The 18,346-nt window shown below is 47.6% G+C and overlaps 1 protein-coding gene across 4 annotated transcripts in view; it reads left to right on the forward strand.

Moving 5' to 3' along the window:
- LOC134944679 (neurabin-1-like) overlaps positions 1-18,346 on the forward strand; it is a 199,285-nt gene that overhangs the window by 111,656 nt on the left and 69,283 nt on the right. For all 4 annotated transcript variants that reach the window (XM_063933457.1, XM_063933454.1, XM_063933455.1 and 1 more), the window contains exons 5-7: positions 10,209-10,313; positions 16,399-16,528; positions 16,693-16,854. In XM_063933457.1, coding sequence (XP_063789527.1) covers positions 10,209-10,313; positions 16,399-16,528; positions 16,693-16,854 — 397 coding nt within the window. The remainder of the gene's footprint in view (positions 1-10,208; positions 10,314-16,398; positions 16,529-16,692; positions 16,855-18,346) is intronic.

Raw genomic sequence — 18,346 nt, forward strand, 5'->3', positions numbered from 1 at the left:
AGTGTGTGATGAGGCGTGGGTTTCCCCCGATAAAAAACTGATAATTCCTAAAAGGTTAATGGCATCATACCCTTTCCCGCCAGAGGATAGGGCACGTTGGGAAACACCCCCTAGGGTGGATAAAGCGCTCACACGCTTGTCTAAACAGGTAGCACTACCCTCTCCTGATACGGCCGCCCTAAAGGAACCTGCTGATAGAAAGCTGGAGAATATCCTAAAATGTATATACACTCACACGGGTGTTATACTGCGACCAGCAATCGCCTCAGCCTGGATGTGCAGTGCGGGCGTGGCGTGGTCGGTAGAGCATCTGAAAGATGCCTTTTTATATATGCGTGATGCACAGAGGGATATTTGCCGACTGGCATCAAGAGTTAGCGCGCTGTCCATTTCTGCAAGAAGAGGTTTATGGACGCGGCAGTGGTCAGGTGATGCGGATTCTAAAAGGCACATGGAAGTATTGCCTTATAAGGGGGAGGAGTTATTTGGGGTAGGTCTATCAGACCTGGTAGCCACGGCAACTGCTGGAAAATCCACATTTTTACCCCAGGTAGCTTCTCAACCTAAAAAGACGCCGTATTATCAGGCGCAGTCCTTTCGGCCCCATAAGGGCAAGCGGGCAAAAGGCGCCTCATTTCTGCCCCGTGGCAGAGGGAGAGGAAAAAGGCTGCAGCAAACAGCCAGTTCCCAGGAACAAAAGCCCTCTCCCGCCTCCTCAAAGTCCTCAGCATGACGCTGGGGCTTTACAAGCGGACTCAGGCACGGTGGGGGCCCGTCTCAAGAAGTTCAGTGCGCAGTGGGCCCACTCGCAAGTGGACCCCTGGATCCTTCAGGTGGTATCTCAGGGGTACAAATTGGAATTCGAGACGTCTCCCCCTCGCCGTTTTCTAAAGTCTTCTTTACCGACGTCTCCCTCAGACAGGGAGGCAGTATTGGAAGCCATTCACAAGCTGTATTCCCAGCAGGTGATAATCAAGGTACCCCTCCTACAACAGGGAAAGGGGTACTATTCCACACTATTTGTGGTACCGAAGCCGGACGGCTCGGTGAGACCAATTTTAAATCTAAAATCCTTGAACACTTACAAAGGTTCAAATTCAAGATGGAGTCACTCAGAGCAGTGATTGCAAACCTGGATGAAGGGGACTATATGGTGTCTCTGGACATCAAAGATGCTTACCTACATGTCCCAATTTACCCTTCTCACCAAGGGTACCTCAGGTTTGTGGTACAGAACTGTCACTATCAGTTTCAGACGCTGCCGTTTGGATTGTCCACGGCACCCCGGGTCTTTACCAAGGTAATGGCCGAAATGATGATACTCCTTCGAAGGAAGGGAGTTTTAGTTATCCCTTACTTGGACGATCTCCTGATAAGGGCAAGATCCAGGGAACAGTTGGAAGTCGGGGTAGCACTATCTCAGATAGTGCTGCGACAGCACGGTTGGATTCTCAATATTCCAAAATCGCAGCTGATCCCGACGACACGCCTTCTATTCCTAGGGATGATCCTGGACACAGTCCAGAAAAAGGTGTTTCTCCCGGAGGAGAAAGCCAGGGAGTTATCCGAGCTAGTCAGAAATCTCCTAAAACCAGGCCAAGTCTCAGTGCATCAATGCACAAGGGTCCTGGGAAAAATGGTGGCTTCTTACGAAGCAATCCCATTCGGCAGATTCCACGCAAGAACCTTCCAGTGGGATCTGCTAGACAAATGGTCCGGGTCGCATCTTCAGATGCATCAGCGGATAATCTTGTCACCAAGGACAAGGGTGTCTCTCCTGTGGTGGTTGCAGAGTGCTCATCTTCTAGAGGGCCGCAGATTCGGCATTCAGGACTGGGTCCTGGTGACCACGGATGCCAGCCTGAGAGGCTGGGGAGCAGTCACACAGGGAAGAAATTTCCAGGGCTTGTGGTCAAGCCTGGAGACATCACTTCACATAAATATCCTGGAGCTAAGGGCCATCTACAATGCTCTAAGCCTAGCAAGACCTCTGCTTCAAGGTCAGCCGGTGCTGATCCAGTCAGACAACATCACGGCAGTCGCCCACGTAAACAGACAGGGCGGCACAAGAAGCAGGAGGGCAATGGCAGAAGCTGCAAGGATTCTTCGCTGGGCGGAAAATCATGTGATTGCACTGTCAGCGGTGTTCATTCCGGGAGTGGACAACTGGGAAGCAGACTTCCTCAGCAGACACGACCTCCACCCGGGAGAGTGGGGACTTCACCCAGAAGTCTTCCACATGATTGTGAACCGTTGGGAAAAACCAAAGGTGGACATGATGGCGTCCCGCCTCAACAAAAAACTAGACAGGTATTGCGCCAGGTCAAGGGACCCTCAGGCAATAGCTGTGGACGCTCTGGTAACACCGTGGGTGTACCAGTCAGTGTATGTGTTCCCTCCTCTGCCTCTCATACCCAAGGTACTGAGAATCATAAGAAGGAGAGGAGTAAGGACTATACTCGTGGCTCCGGATTGGCCAAGAAGGACTTGGTACCCGGAACTTCAAGAGATGCTCACAGAGGACCCGTGGCCTCTACCTCTAAGAAGGGACCTGCTCCAGCAGGGACCCTGTCTGTTCCAAGACTTACCGCGGCTGCGTTTGACGGCATGGCGGTTGAACGCCGGATCCTGAAGGAAAAAGGCATTCCGGAGGAAGTCAACCCTACCCTGATCAAAGCCAGGTAGGATGTAACCGTACAGCATTATCACCGTATTTGGCGTAAATATGTTGCGTGGTGCGAGGCCAGGAAGGCCCCTACAGAGGAATTTCAACTGGGTCGTTTCCTGCATTTCCTGCAAACAGGACTGTCTATGGGCCTAAAATTAGGGTCCATTAAGGTTCAAATTTCGGCCCTGTCGATTTTCTTCCAGAAAGAACTGGCTTCAGTTCCTGAAGTTTAGACGTTTGTCAAGGGGGTACTGCATATACAGCCTCCTTTTGTGCCTCCAGTGGCACCTTGGGATCTCAATGTAGTTTTGGGGTTCCTAAAATCACATTGGTTTGAACCACTCACCACTGTGGACTTAAAATATCTCACATGGAAAGTGGTAATGCTATTGGCCCTGGCTTCAGCCAGGCGTGTCTCAGAATTGGCGGCTTTATCCTATAAAAGCCCTTACCTAATTTTTCATACGGACAGGGCAGAATTGAGGACTCGTCCTCAATTTCTCCCTAAGGTGGTTTCAGCGTTTCACTTGAACCAGCCTATTGTGGTACCTGCGGCTACTAGGGACTTGGAGGACTCCAAGTTGCTGGACGTAGTCAGGGCCCTGAAAATATGTTTCCAGGACGGCTGGAGTCAGAAAATCTGACTCGCTGTTTATCCTGTATGCACCCAACAAGCTGGGTGCTCCTGCTTCTAAGCAGACTATTGCTCGTTGGATTTGTAGTACAATTCAGCTTGCACATTCTGTGGCAGGCCTGCCACAGCCAAAATCTGTAAAAGCCCATTCCACAAGGAAGGTGGGCTCATCTTGGGCGGCTGCCCGAGGGGTCTCGGCTTTACAACTTTTCCGAGCAGCTACTTGGTCAGGGGCAAACACGTTGCTAAATTCTACAAATTTGATACCCTGGCTGAGGAGGACCTGGAGTTCTCTCATTCGGTGCTGCAGAGTCATCCGCACTCTCCCGCCCGTTTGGGAGCTTTGGTATAATCCCCATGGTCCTTACGAAGTTCCCAGCATCCACTAGGACGTCAGAGAAAATAAGAATTTACTTACCGATAATTCTATTTCTCGTAGTCCGTAGTGGATGCTGGGCGCCCATCCCAAGTGCGGATTGTCTGCAATACTTGTACATAGTTATTGTTACAAAAATCGGGTTATTATTGTTGTGAGCCATCTTTTCAGAGGCTCCGCTGTTATCATGCTGTTAACTGGGTTCAGATCACAGGTTGTACAGTGTGATTGGTGTGGCTGGTATGAGTCTTACCCGGGATTCAAAATCCTTCCTTATTGTGTACGCTCGTCCGGGCACAGTATCCTAACTGAGGCTTGGAGGAGGGTCATAGGGGGAGGAGCCAGTGCACACCAGGTAGTCCTAAAGCTTTACTTTTGTGCCCAGTCTCCTGCGGAGCCGCTATTCCCCATGGTCCTTACGGAGTTCCCAGCATCCACTACGGACTACGAGAAATAGAATTATCGGTAAGTAAATTCTTATTTTTACAGTGAGATCTGCTGGCAACAGACTCACTGCAGCGAGGGACTAAGGGGAGAAGAAGCGAACCTACCTAACAGGTGGTAGTTTGGGCTTCTTAGGCTACTGGACACCATTAGCTCCAGAGGGATCGACTGCAGGACCCGACCTTGGTGTTCGTTCCCGGAGCCGCGACGCCGTCCCCCTTACAGAGCCAGAAGCATGAAGAGTCCGGAAAATCGGCGGCAGAAGACTTCGGTCTTCACCAAGGTAGCGCACAGCACTGCAGCTGTGCGCCATTGCTCCTCATGTACACCTCACACTCCGGTCACTGATGGGTGCAGGGCGCTGGGGGGGGCGCCCTGAGGGCAATATATGACACCTTGGCTGGCAAATCTACATCATATATAGTCCTAGAGGCTATATAGATGTAAAATTACCCCTGCCAGTATTCCAGAAAAAGCGGGAGAAAGTCCGCCGAAAAAGGGGCGGGGCTTCTCCCTCAGCACACTGGCGCCATTTTCTCTTCACAGTTCAGCTGGAAGACAGCTCCCCAGGCTCTCCACTGTAGTTTTCAGGCTCAAAGGGTTAAAAAGAGAGGGGGGGGCCACTAAATTTAGGCGCAATATATGTATACAAGCAGCTATTTGGGGAAAAATCACTCAGTTATAGTGTTAATCCCTGCATTATATAGCGCTCTGGTGTGTGCTGGCATACTCTCTCTCGGTCTCCCCAAAGGACTTTGTGGGGTCCTGTCCTCAGTCAGAGCATTCCCTGTGTGTGTGCGGTGTGTCGGTACGGCTGTGTCGACATGTTGGATGAGGAAGGTTACGTGGAGGCGGAGCAGAGGCCGATAAATGGGATGTCGCCCCCTGTGGGGCCGACACCAGAGTGGATGGATAGGTGGAAGGTATTAACCGACAATGTCAACTCCTTACATAAAAGGCTGGATGACGTAACAGCTGTGGGACAGCCGGCTTCTCAGCCCGCGCCTGTCCAGGCGTCTCAAAGGCCATCAGGGGCTCAAAAAATGCCCGTTACCTCAGATGGCAGACACAGATGTCGATACGGAGTCTGACTCCAGTGTCGACGAGGTTGAGACATATACACAATCCACTAGGAACATCCGTTACATGATCTCGGCAATGAAAAATGTGTTACGCATTTTCTGACATGAACCCAAGTACCACATATAAGGGGTTTTATGTTTGGGGAGAAAAAGCAGCCAGTGTGTTGTTCCCCCATCAGATGAATGAATGAAGTGTGTAAAGAAGCGTGGTTTCCCCCGATAAGAAACTGGTAATTTCTAAAAAGTTACTGATGGCGTACCCTTTCCCGCCAGAGGATAGGTCACGTTGGGAGATATCCCTTAGGGTGGATAAGGCGCTCACACGTTTGTCAAAAGGTGGCACTGCCGTCTTAGGATACGGCCACCTTGAAGGAACCTGCTGATAAAAAGCAGGAGGCGATCCTGAAGTCTGTATATACACACTCAGGTTATATACTGAAACCTGCAATTGCCTCAGCATAAATAGTGCTGCTGCAGCGTGGTCTGATACCCTGTCAGATAATATTAATACGCTAAGACAGGGATAATATTTTGCTAACATTGAGCATATTTAAGACGTTGTCTTATATATAAAGGATGCACAGAGGGATATTTGCCGGCTGGCATCCAGAATTAATGCAATGTCCATTCTGCCAGGAGGGTATTAGAAACCCGGCAGTGGACAGGTGATGCTGCCTTTAAAAGGCACATGGAGATTCTGCCTTATAAGGGTGAGGAATGGTTTGGGGATGGTCTCTGGGACCTCGTATCCACAGCAACAGCTGGGAAGAAAATTTTTTACCTCAGTTTTCCTCACAAAAGCCTAAGAAAGCACCGTATTTTCAGGTACAGTCCTTTCGGCTTCAGAAAAGCAAGCGGGTCAAAGGCGCTTCCTTTCTGCACAGAGACAAGGGAAGAAGGAAAAAGCTGCACCAGTCAGCCAGTTCCCAGGATCAAATATCTTCCCTCGCTTCCTCTGAGTCCACCGCATGATGCTGGGGCTCCACAGGTGGAGACAGGTGCGGTGGGGGCGCGTCTCGGGAACTGCAGGGACCAGTGGGCTTGCCCACAGGTGGATCCCTAGGTTTTGCAAGTAGTATCACAGGGATACAGGCTGGAGTTCGAGGCGACTCCCCCTCGCCGTTACCTCACATCAGCCTTGCCTGCTGCCCTCGGAGAAAGGTAGTACTGGCGGCAATTCACAAGCTGTACTTCCAGTAGGTGAAATCAAGGTACCCCTCCTTCAACAAGGCCGGGGTTACTATTCCAAAATGTTGTGGTACCGAAACCAGACGGTTCGGTGAGACCCATTCTAAAATTGAAATCCTTGAACACTTACATACGAAGGTTCATACGAAGGTTCAAGTCCAAAATATAGTCGCTCAGGGCGATTATTGCAAGCCTGGAAAATTTCAGGGTATCACTGGACATCAAGGATGCTTACCTGCATGTCCCTATTTACCCTCTTCACAGGTGTACCTCAAAATTGTGGTACAGGATTGTCATTACCAATTCCAGACGTTGCCGTTGGTCTGTCCCCGGCACCGAGGGTATTTACCAAGGTAATGGCCGAAGTACTTATCCCGTACTTGGACGATCTCCTTATAAAGGCGAGGTCCAGGGAGCAGTTGGTCGTCGGAGTAGCACTATCTCGGGAAGTGCTACAACAGCACGGCTAGATTCTGAATATTCCAAAGTCGCAGCTGGTTCCTACGACGCGTCTACTGTTCCTGGGTATGGTTCTGGACACAGAACAGGATAAAAAGGGTTTCTCCCGGAGGAGAAGTCCAAGGAGTTGGCGTCTCTAGACGGAGACCTCCTAATACAAATACAGGTGTCGGTGCATCAATGCACGCGAGCCTTGGGAAAGATGGTAGCTTCTTACGAAGAATTTCCATTCGCCAGGTCCCATGCAAGGATCTTCCAGTGGGATCTGTTGGACAAGTGGTCCAGATCGCATCCTCAGATGCATCGGCGGATAACCCTGTCTCCAAGGGCCAGGGTGTCGCTGTGGTGGTGACTGCAGAGTGCTCATCTTCTAGGGGGCCGCAGATTCGGCATACAGGACTGGGTCCTGGTGACCACGGATGCCAGCCTTCAAGGCTGGGGGGCAGTCACACAGGGAAGAAACTTCCAAGGCCTATGGAAAAGTCAGGAGACTTCCCTACACATAAATGTTCTGGAACTATGGGCCATTTACAATGCCCTAAGTCAGGCTAGACCCCTGCTTCAACACCGGCCGGTGCTGATCCAGTCAGACAACATCACGGCGGTCGCTCATGTAAACCGACAGGGCGGCACAAGAAGCTGGATGGCGATGGCAGAAGCCACAAGGATTCTCCGATGGGCGGAAAATCATGTGTTAGCGCTGTCAGCAGTGTTCATTCCCGGAGTGGACAACTGAGAAGCAGACTTTCTCAGCAGACATGACCTCCACCCGGGAGAGTGGACTTTATCCAGAAGTCTTCCAAATGATTGTACACCGTTGGGAAAGGCCACAGGTGGACGTGATGGCGTCCCGCCTCAACAAAAAGCTACAAAGATATTGCGCCAGGTCAAGGGACCCTCAGGCGATAGCTGTGGACGCTCTGGTAACACCGTGGGTGTACCAGTCGGTGTATGTGTTCCCTTCTCTGCCTCTCTTACCCAGGGTAATGAGAATAATAAGAAGGAGAGGAGTAAGAACTATACTCATTGTTCCGGGTGGCCAAGAAGAGTTTGGTACCCAGAACTCCAAGAAATGATCTCAGAGGACCCATGGCCTCTGCCGCTCAGACAGGACCTGCTGCAGCAGGGGGCCTGTCTGTTCCAAGACGTACCGCGGCTGCGTTTGACGGCATGGCGGTTGAACGCCGGATCCTGAAGGAAAACATTCCGGAGGAAGTTATCCCTACGCTATTTAAAGCTAGGAAAGAAGTGAACGCAAACCATTATCACCGCATATGGCGGAAATATGTTGCGTGCTGTGAGGCCAGTAAGGCCCCAAAGGAGGAATTTCAGCTAGGTCGATTTCTGCACTTCCTACAAGTCAGGGGTGACTATGGGCCTAAAATTGGGTTCCATTAAGGTCCAGATTTCGGCTCTATCGATTTTCTTCCAAAATAGAACTGGCTTCACTGCCTGAAGTTCAGACTTTTGTTAAGGGAGTGCTGCATAGTCAGCCCCCGTTTGTGCCTCCAGTGGCACCGTGGGATCTCAACGTAGTGTTGGATTTCCTGAAGTCGCATTGAGTTGAGCCACTTAAATCCGTGGAGCTACAATACCTCACGTGGAAAGTGGTCATGCTGTGGGCCTTGGCGTCGGCCAGGCGTGTATCAGAATTGGCGGCTTTGTCATGCAAAAGCCCTTATCTGTATTTTATATGGATAAGGCGGAATTGAGGACTCGTTCCCAATTCCTTCCTAAGGTGGTAGCAGTTTTTCATGTGAACCAACCTATTGTGGTGCCTGCGGCTACTTGGGTCTTGGAGGATTCCAAGTTTCTGGACGTAGTCAGGGCCCTGAAAAGTATGTTTCCAGGACGGCTGGAGTCAGGAAAACTGACTCGCTATTTATCCTGTATGCACCCAACAAGCTGGGTGCTCCTGCTTCTAAGCAGACTGTTGCTCGCTGGATCTGTAGCACGATTCAACTTGCACATTCTGCGGCTGGACTGCCGCACCCTAAATCTGTGAAAGCCCATTCCACGAGGAAAGTGGGCTCTTCTTGGGCGGCTGCCCGAGGGGTCTCGGCTTTACAAATTTGCCGAGCTGTTACTTGGTCGGGTTCAAACACTCTTGCAAGAGTCTACAAGTTTGATACCCTGGCTGAGGAGGACCTAGAGTTTGCTCATTCGGTGCTGCAGAGTCATCCGCACTCTCCCGCCCGTTTGGGAGCTTTGGTATAATCCCCATGGTCCTTACGGAGTCCCCAGCATCCACTTAGGACGTTAGAGAAAATAAGATTTTACTCACCGGTAAATCTATTTCTTGTAGTCCGTAGTGGATGCTGGGCGCCCATCCCAAGTGCGGATTGTCTGCAATACTTGTATATAGTTATTGCCTAACTAAAGGGTTATTGTTGAGCCATCTGTTGAGAGGCTCAGTTGTTATCATACTGTTAACTGGGTATAGTATCATGAGTTATACGGTGTGATTGGTGTGGCTGGTATGAGTCTTACCCGGGATTCAAAATCCTTCCCTATTGTGTCAGCTCTTCCGGGCACAGTATCCTAACTGAGGTCTGGAGGAGGGTCTTAGTGGGAGGAGCCAGTGCACGCCAGGTAGTCCTAAAGCTTTCTTTAGTTGTGCCCAGTCTCCTGCGGAGCCGCTAATCCCCATGGTCCTTACGGAGTCCCCAGCATCCACTACGGACTACGAGAAATAGATTTACCGGTGAGTAAAATCTTATTTTTGCGTACTAAAAGTGGGCGGTTCAGCCCACAGACGTTAAAACAAGGGGCCTGGGCGGCCGGCGGCGTCACTGTTGGGGGCGTGCTGGGCTTCCCCCAAGCTCTCTTACAGCGTGAATGGATGCCGCACGCATGCGCACGGCTCTTTACACGCTGGGAGGGCAGGAAGCGGTCGGCTGTTCTAGCAGGGCGTCGCAGAAAGGACAGGGCGGATTTTGCCCTTAAAAAATCGGTCAGGGCGTGGCGCCCTGCTAAAACAGCCTCACGTGAACACTAGCTATGTATTGCAATTGGTCCAGCCAAATTGCACCTGCTGCATTTGGCCCTAACCCTAATGTGTCACCATCGCATTAAGCAATGAGTGACAGGTAGCTGTGGGTGTCCTGATTCTACGGTTAGAATGACCTGGTAAAAGTGACCGGTGCAGGACACCGTACCTACTATCTGTGTGGTCAATATTGATTCTTATTACCTAATCATGAAATGTCTGTTAATGATTGAAATTGCTTCTACACTCAGTACAGAGATGTTGTGGCTGTTGAGATATTTTATTTTGACGTGGCTGCGACCACATATCTGTCCTTTTTACTTTAAGCATTTCTAACTATTTCTATACAACTTTTATTTTATCTTTAGGATTCAGGTAAATGACCAAATTGTGGAAGTTGATGGTACAAGTTTAGTGGGAGTTACACAGCTATTTGCAGCAACGGTACTGAAGAACACCAAAGGCACAGTCAGGTAGGTAATATATGAGGTGTTCTTTTTTCTGGGTGAGTCGGGATGGTTTGCCTCCTCTGATCACACAGCAGGGTTTCTACCGCTTCCTCCAGCTTCAGTGGTGGTGGATTTGAGCAAATCTGATGAGCCGCGTTACTACGAAAAAAATAAAACCTGCACCACTTGGCACATCAGTGCAGTCCTCTCTGAAATAAATGTAAAGCAGCGTTCTGCTAGAATACCTTTTTCTTGGGTGTCCGTAAAGCTGTAATTGTACTAGAAGTAATTTTAGAACTTGCTCTTTGTATATAGTAACTGTCCCTACTTTGTACATCACTTCTCTAAGTACAACAGTCAGTCACTGGTGATTATCTTAAGGTTGTCTTTTCATGTAAAACAGGGTCCTGCACTAAGTGGCGCCACCAAAGCTGTTGACCCACGGTGCAGTAAATAGCCATCACCAGCTGAAAAGGGGATGTGGCCTAATGGTGATGGGACATGGCCTCGGTCGAAAACACCATTTACATCGTTCCGGGGTAGGGGCCCAGTGGGGAGGGGGGGTGTGGCCTCACAAGTAGCTCCTGTTTACATCAATTCAGGGGCAACCCCAGAGACTGGAACGGACTGAGGCTATATCACAGCCCTGGCATTTGTGCCAGGGCTATAGGTTCACAAAAACGGGGGCGCAGTCACAGCTCTTGGGGACGTTGTCTTGTGGCACACCTCCGTATCTCGATGCTGGGAGGCCGAGCAGAGCGCCAGCAAGTTCTTCATCTGCCGGGCAGCCAGTCTGTCTATGTGACTGGTCCTGCCTAGAGACTTTGCCTGCACTGCCAGCTCCTCCTCTGTGACTGAAATCGGCGCTGCATGAGAACGTCACAGTGCAGCATCTGGCTCCCAGTTACAGAGGAGGAGCCAGTATTGTGGTGTCAACCCCTGAAAGAGTGACACCCACCTGCGCCCTCTAGAGACGCCTCTGCCTGCACTATTTAAAAGCTGATCTCCGCTATACCCTGTGAAGTAAAAAGTTGTAGCCAGTGCAATGAGTTTTTCTTTTGAGTTTTTGTTTTATACTATTGAACCCTTTCAGTGATAAGGAGTAGTGGGAGTCATTCTAAACACTGCAGGGGCTCAAATAAGGGGTGGGGGGCAATGTATCTTAAAGTCCCCCCTCCCCACCCCTTAAAGTTGCTGTCACTTGTACTTGGGAGGAGGAGGGGCTTGATGCTGTCACATACCAGTGATTGGGACATGCAGCCCCACCCCTTCCTGTCTAAAATGTTAAAAGCCAGGAAATATGGAAGAGAATGTTAAAAGTACTCTATTTTCCCACATCCTGGCACCCACACACTCAGGAATACCCTTGTTGGGAAGAGGGAGTCCCCTGTTTCAGTCAATATCTCCCTCATAGGAGTTGTTTTCTAGTAATCACCAGACCATAACACCCTATGGCAGTGGTTTCCAAACTTTTTTGAATCACGGCGCACTAGAGTATCAGAATATTTTTCACGGCACCCCTAAGACAAAAATTTCTTATTGAGAAATTTAGAAAGAAATATTAAATTAAGTAGATTGTGTTTATATGTCATCCTTAGGGTCAATTGTGTGGTGAGGGACAAGATTTGCTTCTGTTTGTCCCCATATTTTATGACTGACAGCTACTAGCACTAGTTTTGCCTATTATATGGACCATAAATAATTCGAATTGGTCCTGGACCACCAATCCAAGGCACCCCTGCAAGTGTCCCGAGGCACCCCTGGGAGCCACGGCACACAGTTTGGGAACCACTGCCCTATGGTATTAAAAGTGTTAAGTCCAGATGGGAGGTTTCTGATACCTATAATATCCCACGTTCTGGCATAAATAATTCAGTAAATGATCTGTTTATCAAAATAGTTTTCCTTGTTGGTCTACTGTATTATTCCTATACATTTTATGTGTAACATTTATACACGTTTAAAAAAAACAAAAACAACCCAAAAAAACATATTTTTCAAGTGCAGATTTTGTACTGAAAACCTATATGTAGAATCCACGTTTTTGCTGGTTTGTGGAGGTGGATTAATGCTGAAGCTGGAACCGCAAAGTATTTATTGATTGTGGTTACAAAAGGAATGCACACGTTTGCTTTTAGTAAATTTTCTTGCAAATTTCTCTTTTGTAATTTTGGGAAGATTGTCTTTTGAATTTCCTGAAAATATAATTGGAGTTTTTCTCCTCACACGACAAAGTCTTCTGGTGAAAGAAATCTAAGGTATAAGTTGTGTGGGTGCTGCATAAATTACTATGGATCTTGGTGTTGGATATGACTTGGCCGGAAAGTGGCAAAATAGGCTCAGCAGAGATGGGATTAATGGTTTGTTGGTGATTGAGATGTGTAATCTCAGTATAATCACGCTACATCACCTTCACGTGACTTCTGTTTGTATACAAAGCCGACCACCTCTGCTTGTATGCGTGTGCTTTTCATTGTGTACGCAAGACTATAGAAGCGATGCAATATTTGGTGCATTTAGTCCACTTTCAAAAGTACATATATAAGTTTTTCTTGCATTGAGTTTAATACTTGTTTAGGGTATCCGGTCTCTAGGTCGACTGCACTTAGGTCTACACTGTCTAGGTTGACCACTGTTGGTCGACAGTAAGTAGGTCCACATGGTTTCTAGGTCGGCAGGGACTCTAGGCTGACGAGTTTTTTTTTCTAATTTTTTTTCTAATTTTTTTTTTTACTTTTTCATACTTTACGATCCAGGTGGACTACAATTGAGAATGGTAACCTGTGCAGTGGTAGCGGAGCAAGGCACCTTGCCCGATGCATGGCGAGCCATGCGAGGAGACGCTATGCAGTAATTGGGGTTCCGGTCACTGTACGGAGAAAACGACACCAAAAAAAGTGAAAAAAACTCATGTCAACCTTCTGTTATGTCGACCTAGAGTCCCTGTCGACCCTCACACTGTTGACCTAAGTGTGGTCGACCCTATATACCACACCCCCTGTTTAGATAAATACTTTGGCGAACATTCAGGCTTTACTGGGAAGTACTGTGGTTAAATATAAAGCTCTATTTACTATTTTACTAAGTTGATACGAATAGATTTTTTCTTTTGTGTTTCTAAAAGCCAAATGTTACAATGTACCTTCAGCATTGCACCAATTCTACTGATTACTGTGGACAGATACTTTCTTTACTGTTTACAGATGTATCCTACTACACCCATGGGCGTAGACAGTGTGTCCGTCTCCGGGTAATTGGGGTGTGGCCTAATGTAAGGGGGCGTGACTCTTCTGTGCACTTGATCCTCATTTTCGCTACTGTTTTATCAATTTTGTTTCTTAGTTCCCATATACAGATGTGTACTAGGTAATTAGGATTTGGGTTTGTTTTTTTTTGCAAAGGAAGTAGCATATAATACATAATACATGGCGCGGGTCACTCATATCAGGCCTGTGTTTTACCACCTTATACAGACTGCATGCCTTTTCCTCCATTTTGCATCTTACTTTGTTTATAGTGTATTTGGGATTTAGTGTTTTGTAGAAAAGGAATTGGTATAAAGTCTCAGATTAAGCATACTGATGCATGGTGCTGGCTACTCATACTGGACCTGTGTATTGCAAAATTGTGTACTTAGTTGTTTTTTTTCCTCCATTGTGCTACTATTTGCACAGTTTCGCTCATGGGTTAGTGTTTTGGCGCTGCTAAGTCGCAAAGTCTGTGACAAGATAAATGGGGCTGTTTGGTGTGTTTGAGGGGTGTTATAGAAGATCTACAGTATTTAGGTCAACACCAAATGCTCAACAGTGGTCAATTAAGGTTGACTGGTTCAAAAGGTCAACATGACAATGGTTGACCCACAAATGGTCAGCGCAGTTTTTTTGTGTGAAATCTTGTATGTTTAGTAATGTGACCATAATCAGTAAAAAATATGTACCCTCACGGACTCTCTTCGCTCTCCAGACTTCAGGCAAGGTGGCGAGCATCTATTCCCAGTCTTAGTCCACGTTGATAGTAAATCAAACAAATGTTGGGAAAACATGTAAAAAACCCAAAACACATGAGTTAATCATTGTCATGTCGACCTTTTGAACTTGTCAACCTTAAGCACCGTCGACTTTTCATCTGTTGGCTTTTTGTAAGTGTAGACCTAACGCATGACAATCATATGGTGTACACCTATTGACTGTCTACCTAGACACTATTATTTGAATACTGATTTGAGGATGGGTGTTTGTGGACACATCTGTACCGAATGTGCTAGGCTCACAGGCAGGTTACCGTTTGGGAACGGGGACAGTGTGTATTTTCCCGTACTAGCTACACATCACTGAAGTGCGCCCTGTTGGTCAGTGGTGTGTTAGTAAAGGCTGAATAAGAGCGGGCCAGACAGCTTTCCCTATTGGTCATGTCTTATAGAACCAGCAACAACTGAATTGTACAATGGTGTTTTCATTGGAAGTAACAGACTTTGTAATCTCTCCACACATTCCTATTTACTTCCTGGACAGAAATTCCTGACAAGGGAAATACTTTTCCATTTAACTGTGTCAAGTGTTATGTATGATCTTCTCTGTATTACTATTATTTAGTGTAGATAATACAATTATTATATTCACTTTTTCGCTTTATATACCAGTGATTAGAAGCCAATATTGTGAGATAAGTCTTGAACACATTTAACATAAATGTGTTATGGAAGGTGTCCATGTTTCAGTTGTGATTGGCTGTCTTTTTCTGTACATATGGCTTTTTATTTCCAGTAAGTTCACTGGCGGCCTTATAGGCCTCTGATTACTGTGTGTACAGACAGGCGCAAAGACCACCGCTCCCCATCCAGACTCAGTACAGAGTTATCCGTCAAATGGAATGCCTGGTAGTTGGGATTGGATGATAACATCCAACATCTGTGCCGTCATCAGCTGCGCAGAGTCATTTTGACAAATATGCTATATACTGCCAATTTCAGACTCAATTGTTGACCTCGGGCAAAATGGAACACGTGATATCCCTGCAGATGGAATGCCGGCTGTCACTATATACCAACAGCGGAATACAAGCAGCGAGTCCACCCACGGGCTCGCATCGGGCCCAGTGGCTTGCTTCACTTGCCACAGGTACTATTTACACTCAGTTGGTGGCGTGGACCCACCTACCGGATGGGAATACCGAGTGTTTACCGGGATTCCAGGCTTTGAGATTTCACGTGCTGTCGTGATTCCGGCATCGGCCTTCTGTACGCCGCCATCCTGAAACCCAGTATATTGACTGCATCCCAGCAAAACATAATTGGAGAACATACTGTATATTTGATAATCTTGCATGCTCCGTAGCTTAGAGCACGTATCCATGGGCTAGTCCTATGTAACTCTGTGGTAACTCCACTTGCACCTGAATGGGCACAACTGGCTGGCAATGGAGCATTCACAGGCTAACTTCAGAGATAGCGTTTTGAAGGCACAATGCAGGGCCTACGTAGAGATGCATTTCTTTTCAAATGGATCTCTTGCACTTACTATAGGGCTGATGTAAGCAAGCACTGATGGCGTTCGCCGTGACACAATGGGCAGGTCAACATGGCCGCATAGATGTGTACCACTCTGCATGTAGATGAATTTCTGCATTCAAGTCAATGCATGCAAAGTGGGTGCGATTACAGCAAACTTGTGTGCAACTCTGACTTGTCCTCCGTGTCTTCATAGCTCAATGAAACCCTTGAATATAATTAATCAGTCAAATTAAGTTAATGTCATCACACGCATGGGATACTACTGCTGGTGTCAGGGATGTGGGCCCTACATCTGAACATGTGCGGCCCCAAATTGACGGAGATCATAATCCTTCAAAACCACAGGATCGTTGGGCATCTTGGTTCTGTGGGTGGAAGATGATAGCCTGCGGGCCAGAGGCCCAGGATTCCTACAATGGTAGCAACTCGCTTGTGGCCGAATTGGGTGGTAACCATGGCTCTTGAGCGGAGCATTGGTATTCTATGGGACAGAACTGTAAGAAGTGTTTAAACACGTTTGACACCGGTTTCTAACGTTGACTAATCCGCTGTTACTTGATAAACAAGACTTTTATTATGTCATGTGTTTTGTACATTTAGATTTCTGATTGGGAGAGAGAAGCCGGGAACGCAGAGTGAAGTAGCCCGCCTCATCACTGAGACTCTGGAGCAGGAGCGATGCCAGCAACAAATGTATGAGCAGCACTACTCAGAGGGCAGCACTGGGCAGGTACGGAGAACCTCAGAGCTTTTCCTTATTGAGTCACTTGTTTTGTCCGTCTTTGATCACCCAGCTGTGAGTGCATGTGTCTGCGTTTTCAGATAGATTACGATTTTACTTTGCATTTATAAGCTTACAGATGTAGTTTATGCGATTGTTCACTGTGCCTGCAGGAAGACGATTCTGAAGATGATGATGACGATGAAGATAATGAGTATGATCTAGAGCCGCAGCTACATGGGAATTCAGTTGAAGTGTTTGAGCTCTCGGAAAGTGAGGATCTACATTTCCCGTTGGATATGGATGCATCTCAGCTGGCTCTTAAGTTTAAAGAGGTAGATTGTTGTCCCGGTGCATGCCGCTCGTGTCCTGTCTATTTTCTTGGACTTTAGAGCTATTTATTTTCCTACTTGGTTTGCCTAATAACAGTATTGAGGGATGACTGCATGAAATTATTAGTATTACCCCTCCACTTAACTTTGTTATATTTCATGAGTTCTCATGCCCATAATACCGGTACCACCTCCTGGAGCTGTCTTGGCAATGTAATTGTGGTGTGATAAATCCCTTATAATAGAGCTTGTGTTGTTTTGATGCTGCCTGTATGAGATTGCTCTCCAGGTGACATGCACAGAGTTATTTAACATCTGCATACTAGTAAACAAATAACTTGTATTTTATAGAAGTAGTCGACCTGATGGATTGTGCTATAAAGCGTACCTGTGACTACAGATATGGAGAATGCAGCACGGCAAGCCACTAGTAATTACTTCCAGTGTATTGAAGGCTGTATTCCCATGAGTATCCGTTTACGCAGGCCGTCGCTGCTGCTGTTTCTAGGCAGTGAGTACCAGATAACGGGTATAACTACAGTACATGGCACTGACTGTATTCTGCAGCTGGTCAGATTTCCTTAGCAGAAAAGACCGAACTTTAAGTTTTGAAAGGTTTATGATTCTGTGTTACTCGCACGAGTTAGGAAAAGACTGTCTGCTTTCAAATGTAGCACACACATGAAGCACAGCTTTATTGGTACACAGCACTTTAGAGTTGAGCCCCCTCCCAACTCTAAAGATAATTACAGACCAGAAGATATTTTGCCCAATCATGAGGATCGGGGCGACCTATAGGGTACGTAGTTTAGTGTGTACCCATGATATGCGTGCTCCCGTGGGTCACTAGCAACATCCATGGTCGGCCCTGCAGCAGGGTTGGCGTGGAATGTCACTAGCGATGGCGTGCGGCAGAATGCAGCATGTTGCTTGCTCTCCCCGACTGACCCGGTATCGACAAGTCTGTATGGGGCCCGTCGGATAGGCTGGGTACACACATTGATTAGTGTGTACCCAGTTTAAGGGGCCCATTTTTTTAATTGATCGTATTTGCAATGCGGTCTGGGCGCGGTATTTGCACCCAAGATCGTATCGCAGAATACAATCACATCAGGTGAATGTATCATCCGACACAGGCAGGGACAAAGGCTCTGAAAGGAGCCCATCTCTACAATGTGCCAAGTGTGGTGCCATGCACAGCGGGGCATTTCCGGCAGAGGTTTCCTGGGGAACCCTGCAGATACTACAACCCCAATCTGTAGCCCATAGGCTACAATGGGCTACCACAATATGAAGACGGCGGTCAATATCTGGAATGGTTCACATTCCGGATATTCCGTATACTGGTAAATCTGACAGCATCGAGACTGGTGGCGGGAGTGGAGGGATCTAAGCAGGTATTGGAGAGATCTACTGTAGTCCCTCCTTCATACGTTCTGGTGAAACTTAATATTTGCAGCTAACCCCCAAAAACACATGTTTTCTGGGAAATGGT

The sequence above is a fragment of the Pseudophryne corroboree genome, chromosome 7, assembly GCF_028390025.1.
Source record: "Pseudophryne corroboree isolate aPseCor3 chromosome 7, aPseCor3.hap2, whole genome shotgun sequence".
Classification (NCBI taxonomy): domain Eukaryota; kingdom Metazoa; phylum Chordata; class Amphibia; order Anura; family Myobatrachidae; genus Pseudophryne; species Pseudophryne corroboree.